Raw genomic sequence first — 10,962 nt, 5'->3', positions numbered from 1 at the left:
TCCTTGATCGTGCATTGATTTCATCACCTCCCCAACCCCATCCTGAGCCTCCATTCAGCACCTCCTCTGGATTCTGTGGGGCATCCCTGACCCCTTTTGTCTCCCGGTCCTCTCCCCAGCCTAAGCTCCCAAACGAAATGCCCTTAATGGTGTTTGTGGTGGCGTTTCTCTTGTTTGAGGGATTTGATCCCATAACAACAACCAGGTCGACAGAACCCTTCACATATCCTCCAGCTGGGATTATCTGATAAAGACTTTCACCCACTAGCCCAAATCCAGCCAAAGTCCGTGACGTAGGAGAAGGGAAAAGGACGCCTCTGGGCCAGCAATCCTTTAAGCCGGCCAGTTCTGGATGCTTTGTGCTCGCTGTCCCCCGTGGCTTTAAGCGGGATGTAGACCAGGTCAGTCCGCCTCTCATCCCACTACTGCACACCGAGGCTACGTAAGCAGAGTCACCTCGGATGGCCCTGGGCCCAGGGGAGAGGCGTTCGGCAGCAAGAAGAGGGACTCTGGTCACTGCGCTTGGGTGGGGCTCTTTTTTTCTATTTTTCTTTTTCAAACTTTATTGAAATTCAAATCAAAAATAGACAAAGGAAATACATACAAATAAAATAAACGAAACAAACGAAACATACAAAATATACAAATCAAAAACATAATAATAAATACCTAAATCATGTTGTTGTTGTTTAGTCGTTCAGTCGTGTCCGACTCTTCGTGACCCCATGGACCATAGCACGCCAGGCACTCCTGTCTTGCACTGCCTCCCGCAGTTTGGTCAGACTCATGTTCGTAGCTTCGAGAACACTGTCCAACCATCTCGTCCTCTGTCATCCCCTTCTCCTTGTGCCCTCAATCTTTCCCAACATCGGGGTCTTTTCCAATGATTCTTCTCTTCTCATGAGGTGGCCAAAGTATTGGAGCCTCAGCTTCACAATCTGTCCTTCCAGGGAGCACTCAGGGCTGATTTCCTTCAGAATGGATAGGTTTGATCTTCTTGCAGTCCATGGGACTCTCAAGAGTCTCCTCCAGCACCATAATTCAAAAGCATCAATTCTTCGGCAATCAGCCTTCTTTATGGTCCAGCTCTCACTTCCATACATCACTACTGGGAAAACCATAGCTTTAACTATACGGACCTTTGTCGGCAAGGTGATGTCTCTGCTTTTTAAGATGCTGTCTAGGTTTGTCATTGCTTTTCCCCCAAGAAGCAGGCCTCTTTTAATTTCGTGACTGCTGTCACCATCTGCAGTGATCAAGGAGCCCAAGAAAGTAAAATCTCTCACTGCCTCCATTTCTTCCCCTTCTATTTGCCAGGAGGTGATGGGACCAGTGGCCATGATCTGGGTTTTTTTGATGTTGAGCTTCAGACCATATTTAGCACTCTCCTCTTTCACCCTCATTTAAAGGTTCTTTAATTCCTCCTCACTAAATACCTAAATCATAACCTAAATCAAATCATGTATATCAAATAAAATAGTTTCTTTTAACTTTGTATAAACTCTTCATATAAACAGACTTCCACTTGTCATCATCCCGGGCTAATAAACTCTCATACTGCTTCCCTTCATTCTCGTTTTTTTTGGGGGGGGGGAATCATTATGGATTTTATTGAATCACTACGGAATATTAAAAATAAATCCAAGTCTTCATAGAGGGGCAGTGCCTTTTCATATAATCCCCGAACTTTCCCCAATTCTGATTAAATTTCTGATTACTGCATCCTCTAATTGAATTTGTTAATTAGCAAATTCTATATAACTGAATAATTTTTCCTGCCACTCTCCAATATTGGGAATCTCTTGTTTCTTCCAATATTTGGCAATTAAGATTCTCACCGCCGCTGTTGCATATAAAAATAACTTCTCATCTTGTTTGTTTATTTCCTCATCCACCATTCCCAATAAGAAAGATTCGGGATTATTTTTTTTTATGTTATATTTAAATATCTTTTTCATTTCTTCAAATATCTCATTCCAAAAAGATTTTATTCCACCGCAATGCCACCATATGTGTATGAAAGTCCCCACCCCCTTTTGACATTTCCAGCAGAGGTTATCTTTGGTTTTATACATTTTATGAATTTTAACTGGTGTCAGGTACCATTTATAAAACATCTTAATCATGATTTCTCTGATTCCTTCCAATGCTGTAAACTACCATGATGTTTTCCACAGTCTTTCCCATTGTTCCAATTGTATAGGTTTCCCCAGATCAAATGCCCATTTTTTCATGGTTTCTTTTACCGCCTCAACTTTGACCTCCCATTCTAGCAATAGATTGTTGTTGTTGTTGTTTAGTCGTGGCTGGGGGTACCCGGCCAGATGGGTGGGGTATAAATAATAAATTGTTGTTGTTGTTGTTGTTGTTGTTGTTGTTGTTGTTTTGTCTTTTGTCAACTCATCTTTTGTCAACTCATCCTTTGTAAACCACTCTAACAAGAAATTTTCGACAACAATTTCACTCTGCCTTCTAACAGATCTGTTTGAAATTTGGACCTTTTATCCTCAAAACCTATTTTCCTGTCATTTAACAATACATCATTCATATTTTAAAACTTCATTTTTTTTAAAGATTTCACAAAAAAGGCTTAACAAAAGGAGGGAGGGAGGGAAGGAGGGAGGGAGGAAGAGGCCCTCCCCCACAAAAAAGCTCAACTTTTGAGTCCAGATTTTCACTTCTTGAAATATGGCAACCCTAAGGTAAAGGTAAAGGGACCCCTGACCATTAGGTCCAGTCGTGACCGACTCTGGGGTTGCGGCGCTCATCTTGCATTATTGGCCGAGGGAGCCGGCATACAGCTTCCAGGTCATGTGGCCAGCATGACAAAGCCACTTCTGGCAAACCAGAACAGCACACAGAAATGGCGTTCACCTTCCCGCTGTAGCGGTCCCAATTTATCTACTTGCACTTTGATATGCTTTCGAACTGCTAGGTTGGCAGGAGCTGGGACCGAGCAACAGGAGCTCACCCCGTTGCAGGGATTCAAACCGCCGACCTTCTGATCGGCAAGCTCTAGGCTCTGTGGTTTAACCCACAGCGCCACCTGCGTCCCTGGCAACCCTAGGTGGAGCAATTAAAGTCAGTTTGTAATTGTTGGTTTGTGGACTCAGTCTGGATGATGCCTTGAAATGGTTTTTCTCTCCCCTCTGACCCGGCAGATGTGAAACATGCCAAGAACTGCCCCATCGATTGTGCCTCCATATACTACAACGGGGTCCGGCGGTCGGGGGTCTATAGCATCATGCCATCCGATGGAGGTTTGCCCATTGAAGTGCTGTGCGAGATGGACGTGGAAGGTATGGAAGGAGGCAATGGGAGTGGGTCCTCCCGGGTGCTTCCTTACATGTCGAGATGCTAGGGTCAGATACTGCTTCTTCCACAGAGGGTTTGCTGAAGTGCACCTCTCTGCTGAAGTGGCTCTTCCAGGGTGCTGGACTAGATGTTAAGTATAATTGTTTAGTTCACACTGGAATGGAGAATGCCTGTGTGTGTTTAACTGGAAGATTCCATTGAAGCTAAAGAAGAGCTCTCTAAGCACCTAGATGGGTTGAGAATTAACTGTTGGTGTTCTCTGCTAGCTAACATGTGAGTGTTTAACCTTAGATCACATGAGAGATGTTCAGTTGCAAATTGCCATTTTGAAGGGAGTTGCTTTTGGTTCTTTTGTTCCCAGCCAGAGTGGGAGTCAGATGTGATAATGAAGCTCTCCAGGAATTGCATAGCCTTAGTAAGGATGCGAGAGAGAGAGAGAGAGAGAGAGAGAGAGAGAGAGAGAGAGAGAGAGAGAGAGAGAGTGTTCTGCTAGAAGCAAAGTTATTCTTAACATCCTGAGCCTGTGCTGGACATGCACAAGATATTGTACAACTGTATGGATGCATCTTTTATTGTTTCTTTTGTTCTGTTTTGAAGAAAGTTCTGCAAGTAAAGCTTTAAATCAAACTTGTGGGTCTGGACAATGTTTTATTCCAAAAGGATTCCATTTGTATGCACTCAGTTGCCTCAAGCTGTGCAATATCTGTAATACTAGATGGGCTGCTGGTCTGATCCAGCTACTCTTCTTCTGTTCTTATGGCAAAGTTCTTATATAAAGGTCTCTCTGGGGCCGAAAGCTGCCCCAGGTACCCACCACCAGAGCTAGGCCTGTTGCATTGCAACCTTCAAGGCCACTCTTTTCAGTCCCCTTCCGGCAAAGACAGAAAGGTGATCTTACACTTAAAGGCACATCGAAATCTGAGTACGTTTCCGAGCACAATTCAAAGTGTTGGTGCTGACCTTTAAAGCCCTAAACGGCCTCGGTCCAGTATACCTGAAGGAGCGTCTCCACCCCCATCGTTCTGAGATCCAGCGCCAAGGGCCTTCTGGCAGTTCCCTCATTGCGAGAAGCCAAGTTACAGGGAACCAGGCAGAGGGCCTTCTCGGTAGTGGCACCCACCCTGTGGAATGCCCTCCCACCAGAGGTCAAAGAGAACAACAATTACCAGACCTTTAGAAGGCATCTCAAGGCATCCCTGTTTAGGGAATCTTTTAATGTTGGATGGATTTCTGTATTTAATATTTTGTTGGAGACCGCCCAGAGTGGCTGGGGGAACCCGGCCAGATGGGCGGGGTATAAATAATAAATTATTATTATTATTATTATTATTATTATTATTATTATTATTATTATTATTACTGAATATCTTACAGAAATGCTGCGACTAGCTTTTAAGTCCTGCCTTCATAAGAACATCAGAAAAGCCTGCTGGATGAGGCCAATAGCCCACCTTGGTCCAGCATCCTCTTCTCACAATGACCATCCAGATGCTCATTATGGGAAACCTGCAAGCAGGATTTGAGCACAAGAGCCCTCTCCCCTCCTGTGATTTCCAGGAACTGGTATTCAGAAGCATCGCTGCCTTCAATCGTGGAGACAGATCATAGGCTGCTAGCCATCCCTGCCTCCTGTGGGAGGGAGTTCCACAGTTTAACTCTGCGCTGCACAAAGAAGTCCTTTCTTTTATCCATCCTAAATCTTCCAATCGGGGTGGGAGAAGTTCAGATCAGGGTGGGTTTTTTTTTTCTTCAATTGGATTGTCAGTTCAGTGACATTTCTCGCCCCACTTGTGTGGCAGGTGGAGGTTGGACCGTCATCCAGCGGCGTCAGGACGGCACGGTCAATTTCAACCGGACATGGAACGAGTACAAAGACGGCTTTGGGGAGTTGAGCAGTGAATTCTGGATGGGCAATGAAAACATCCACAAGATCACCAGCCAAGGGGACTACTCCCTACGCATCGACCTGGAAGATTGGAACAATAAGCACAAACATGCCTTTTACCAGCTGTTCAGGTAGGTCTTCAGGTGAGAGGGCACCTGGGTTACTCACTGCCCAGCAAAATACCACCCATATTTTAGTTGCTTTCCTCTAGCCAAAGCACTCTGTTGTTGAACTGCCCCAAGAGCCAGCATGCCCAATGGTCAGGGATTTGTTTTATTCATTTATTTCATGCCATTCCTATATCACCTGATTGTTAAAACAAAAAAACCAAGTGGTTTACAAAAAAATAAAGATAAAACCATAAATTATCAATTTGGGGGCAGGGGACATCAGGAAAAAATTTAAACTTTCTAAATATCTGAATGGGCTTGTCTAATTTTTTAAAAATGAAATGGATAAATAAATCAAATTGTTTAAATTTACATCCCACAAAGGAGCCCAGGTTGGGAAACGCACAAGCCGCAAAGCAATTAAAACATCGAAAAGCATCTGAAGAACAATTCCATTGCAGATGTGGAGCTGGAAAGACCTTTGCTTTAAAAGGCTTGTTGGACGAGAAAGTTCTTTCAGTAGCCACCAAAAGGGCAACAGAGAAGGCACCTTATATTCAAGGCGAAGGGAGTTCCAAAGGGCAGGTGCCATGATGCTAAAGGCCCGATTCCTACTTTGCGTGGAACAGTCCTTCCGATAAGAGGGCTGAGCCAGTTGCTTGTATTAATTTACAAAGCCCCGAATGACTTAGGTTCAGGGTATTACAAGTATCCTTGCAAACTAACCCGAATCCTTGCATCCCAACTCGGTCACTGAGATCATCTGCAGGAATATCGCTGGTCATTCCCCGAGTTGCTAAGGCTCATTTACAGCAACAAGAAATTGAGCCTTTAATGTCACCACTTAAACGCCCACTGCAAACACCTCCGTTCCACCAGGCCTGCGCTGGACACTATGAGTTCATCCTTCCTCAGTGGCCAGTTGACGTCTGCTTTCAACCTTTTATGGTTTTATTCAGTGCTTTCTTTTCTTTAAAAAAAAATGTTGAGGGATACTCTCATTTTCCTACTCATATTGAAATTTTGTTGTTGTTGTTGTTTAGTCGTTTAGTCATGTCCGACTCTTTGTGACCCCATGGACCAGAGCACGCCAGGCACTCCTGTCTTCCACTGCCTCCCACAGTTTGGTCAAACTCATGTTCGTAGCTTCAAGAACACTGTCCAACCATCTCGTCCTCTGTCGTCCCCTTCTCCTTGTGCCCTCCATCTTTCCCAACATCAGGGTCTTTTCCAGGGATTCTTTAACTTAAACCATAGCTTTAACTATACGGACCTTTGTCGGCAAGGTGATGTCTCTGCTTTTTAAGATGCTGTCTAGGTTTGTCATTGCTTTTCCCCCAAGAAGCAGGCCTCTTTTAATTTCGTGACTGCTGTCACCATCTGCAGTGATGTTGAGCTTCAGACCATATTTTGCACTCTCCTCTTTCACCCTCATTAAAAGGTTCTTTAATTCCTCCTCACTTTCTGCCATCAAGGTTGTGTCATCAGCATATCTGAGGTTGTTGATATTTCTTCCGGTAATCTTAATTCCGGCTTGGGATTCATCCAGTCCTCCAGCACCATAATTCAAAAGCGTCAATTCTTCGGCGATCAGCCTTCTTTATGGTCCAGCTCTCACTTCCATACATCACTACTTCCATACATACATCACTTGAAAATACTTCTATACATATTGAAATACCTCCCCTCAATGAGGCCAAACTTAGATTCACAAAATGTTTAGGGGTATGCGTACCCCTGCGTACCCCCCAGAAAAAAGCACTGGTTTTATTCCTGTAAACCGCTTTGATATACCATATTGGCCTGAATATAAGCCACGCTTCCCCCCCCCCCCAAAAAAAATCCAACCGTGAAAAGTTAAACTGCGGCTTATATTCGCCACCTTGCGATAAGCAGCCAGGAGTGTGGGGCAAACAGTGCCAGGAGCGCGGCAAAGTGGCTCCTGCCCCGTGCGTAGTCCCCTATCCTCTCCCCCAAGGCCAGGAAGGGAGAGAGCCAGGAGGAGAGCGGCTTATATTCAGGTATTTTTTTCTTTCTCCCCCCTCCCCAATTTTAAAGGTGCAGCTTATATTTGGGTGCGGCTTATATTCGGGTCAATACGGTATATAGTTTTATGGCACAGAGATATACAAATGTTTTAATGAGGAAATAAATAATACGGCGTCTGTGGGAGGCCCTCGCCTGCAGAGTGCAGAGGTTAGGAAACAAGAAGTCCAAGGACAGCGTGCCTTTCGATTTCCGCAAAACCACCTTCCTCTGAAGTTGCCCCGGCTCAGGAGCGATGACTTGGAACCCAACACTATGATGCTCTCAGAAACCTTCCCTGTTGCCTTGCAGCATTGAGAACGAGGTGAATTACTACCGCCTGCATGTGGAGGGCTTCAGCGGGACGGTGGAAGATTCCTTCGCCTGGTACCACAACAAGAGGAGTTTCAGCACGCCCGACTCGGGGAATATCTGTGCCACCATCTCCCACGGAGGCTGGTGGTACCACCAATGCTTCTTCTCCAACCTCAACGGCGTTTACTACAAAGTAAGTCAGCAGGTGGCGCTGTGGTCTAAACCACTGAGCCTCTTGGGCTTGCCGATCAGAAGGTCGGCGGTTCGAATCCCCACGACGGGGTGAGCTCCCGTTGCTCGGTCCCAGCTCCTGCCAGCCTAGCAGTTCGGAAGCACGTCAAGTGCAAGTAGATAAATAGGTACCACTCTGGTGGGAAGGTAAACAGTGTTTCCGTGTGCTGCTCTGGTTCTCCAGAAATGGCTTTGTCATGCTGGCCACATGGCCCAGAAGCTGTCTGCGGACAAACGCCAGCTCCCTCAGGAGATGAGCACGCAACCCCAGAGTCGTCCGCGACTGGACCTTACGGTCAGGGGTACCTTTACCTTTTAGTCAGACCACTGAGCTGGCCTCAGCAGCTTGTGGACCACCTGGCCAAACCAAACACAGCCCACCCACCTTCTCGGGTTTTCATTTCAGCTTCAAGCAAGGTAGTGTGTGTGTGTGTAATATGCTAAAAATTGCTAAATCTACATATATGCTTAATCTACAGGGCCGTCTTAAGCATATCTGGCGCCCCCCACCCCGTTTCCCAGCGCGGCTGTCTGGCGGGCGCAGCATGGCACCCCCCTGGTGGCCCGGCGCCCTGGCGCCCGGCGCCACTCAGCCTTGCAATAGGGCCGGCCCTGTAAATCTATATGCTAAAGCTAGTTTTGGTCACCTGCATACTATTCCTTGCTTTTTCCTGTAGGACTAATTGCAGTCGTTAACAGTCCTCAACAGGTTTACCATACCCATTGAGTCAATCACCCATCTCCTACTACCCTTCTGAGAAAAACCCCACCCCACCCTCCCACTATATATAAGGGTCTTCAGTGTATCTGAAGAAGTGTGCATGCACACAAAAGCTTATACCCAGAACCTTCTGGACATTTTTTATTTTTATTTTTTAAAAAATTAAAATTTATTTTGACTGCATCAGACCAACACAGCTACCTACCTGAATCTAAGCACAGGAAAGTAATTTTGGCCCTGGTGGGTCACCAGGCATGGCCATAGCATTTTCTGGATCTCCCTCTCCAAACAATCGGACTGGGGTGACAGGGAGGTGTCATCCTTGAAGCTGACTTGCAACCAATGAGAGAGTTTTTTTAATACCACAGAAGACAGGGAATGGTGGGGATTCGAATCCAGGCCACACCCAGTCCCACATGACAGTGTTGTTGTTTAACCCCCCCCCCCATCAGTCCCAGCTAAAAGGGGTCAGTAGGAGATGGGAGTTAGAATCCAGAAACATCTGGAGCAAGGGGATAGGAGAGAAATGCAGTGAAGTGAAATACAGCCACCTTTCCAAATTTGCTCTTTTCTGAATTTTGCAATGCAGTTTTCCTGGGGCGGGGGGCGGGGCAGGGAGTGATCATAAGAATGAATGTCTTAGTGAAAAGAGCAGGCAAAACGCTTGCAAGAAATGTGTTGATTAGGGGAAATTGCATACTCAGGAATGTACATATTAGCGGGGCGTAGCAAGGGCAGGGCGATGGGGGCGTTCCGACACCCAGGTGCCACCCTGGAAGGGGGGTGACACTTGGTACGCCCCTTGCCTCTGCATGCACCAAGCAGATGAGCGAGCAAGCTGCGGAGTGAGGCTTTTTACCGGGCGGCAGGGCAACAGCGCCTCCCAAGCCACCCGGTTAAACACCTTGCTCCATGGCTTGCTCGCAGTTTGCTGGTGGCGGCGCTCCAGCAGAGGATCACGGCACTGGAGCGCCGCCACCAGCAACCCGCTACACAGCGTGCATATGCAGCGGTGCTACGTAGCGCGCTGCACAGTGTTGTTACATAGCGCGCATGCGTAGCGCCGCTACATAGTGCGCATGTGCAGCGTTGCTACGTAGCGATGCATGCATTGTATGTAGCAACGCTGCACGTGCACGCTATGTGTGACGCCCCGCATGCGCGCAGCATAGCGGGTTGCCACTCCGGGTGCCGGAGCGGCTTCCTACACCACTGCATATTGGGAGGAATTTACACCAGAATGCTCCTGGTTTTCATGAAGATGTAAAAAAAAAAAAGTAGCAATCATAAACTGATGCAGAAATGAGAAGAGGAGATTGATAGAATCACCCACCCTTAATTTAGAGGGCCTTGGGTCCTCCCACCCCACATTAAGCTCTAGGTGTCAGACTTCCACATCTGGTTTTAGCAAAAGGGTGCAAATTGACCCTCTGTTCTCTTCCCCAACTCTTTCCCTCTCTCCTCTCCTCCTGTGTTGCCCATATGCGCAGGGTGGAAGATACTCTCTGAAGAACCGCAAGATTCTTGGCCCCGATGGAGTGGTCTGGTACACTTGGAAAGACACCGATTATTACTCCCTCAAGAAAGTCACAATGATGATCCGCCCCCGCACCTTCCGCCCCCACCTCTCCCCATGAAGGAACCCAGGATTTCCTTCTCATCAAATCACAGCTGGGCGATGGATGACCTCTGACCCTGGACAGCTGCATCGCAGTCCACACCTGCCCGTCCAGAGGCATGGCCCCTCACGCCAGTCAGTCTGTTACATGGACAATGCAAAGAGCAGCGGACAGAATCCGGCCCTCGGGCACTTTCGCTGGGGTGTGTGTGTGCGCGTTCTGGCAGCTAGGCTACCTTGATGAATGAGGGCTGGTTGGGGCTCTCCCTAAATGTGGACGCTTTGATGGCTGCAAGCTGGAGAGATGGCAGCCCAGCGGAAGTCGTGGCTTCTTGAGGAATGGCTGCGTCCAGCTCTTTGTCAGAACGAAACAAGCTACAAAAAGGAAACCAACGAAACGAGTTTGGAATATCAGTATATTTTTATGAAGACTGATGGGCGCCAGTTAGGAGCAGTGCAGTGCTGCCCTCTGTTGGAAGAAGCTGGGCTTTGCGGGAGGGCTGGGCCCCGAAGTCCCTCTTTCGCTTAATGTTTCCGACATTCGGACACCTTGCCTGTTCAGCCTTGAGGGTTCGCCATTGCCACTTGCTGCCAAGCAAAAGGAACTGCTTTGCAAATGGAAGGCTTTGCAAATGGGGGGCATATTTCTGCAGCGTATCACAGAGAACCCTTGTGACAGGAACCTACGGTATATCTCCTTGAAGCCGAACTGTTTAGCATCGTTGGAAGAAGAGGAGAAAAG

At 47.1% G+C, this 10,962-nt stretch overlaps 1 protein-coding gene across 1 annotated transcript in view; it reads left to right on the top strand.

Moving 5' to 3' along the window:
- The window catches only part of LOC148686488 (angiopoietin-related protein 7-like), a 12,079-nt gene extending 1,840 nt beyond the window's left edge, over positions 1 to 10,239 (top strand). The window contains exons 2-5 of the mRNA XM_088667067.1: positions 3,162 to 3,299; positions 5,115 to 5,331; positions 7,648 to 7,843; positions 10,093 to 10,239. Coding sequence (XP_088523193.1) covers positions 3,162 to 3,299; positions 5,115 to 5,331; positions 7,648 to 7,843; positions 10,093 to 10,239 — 698 coding nt within the window. The remainder of the gene's footprint in view (positions 1 to 3,161; positions 3,300 to 5,114; positions 5,332 to 7,647; positions 7,844 to 10,092) is intronic.
- Positions 10,240 to 10,962: the final 723 nt, after the last annotated feature.

The sequence above is a fragment of the Zootoca vivipara genome, chromosome 3, assembly GCF_965207765.1.
Source record: "Zootoca vivipara chromosome 3, rZooViv2.hap1.1, whole genome shotgun sequence".
NCBI lineage: Eukaryota > Metazoa > Chordata > Lepidosauria > Squamata > Lacertidae > Zootoca > Zootoca vivipara.
Note: the sequence above shows the minus strand (reverse complement) of the source record. Positions and strands in the feature narration are given on the sequence as shown.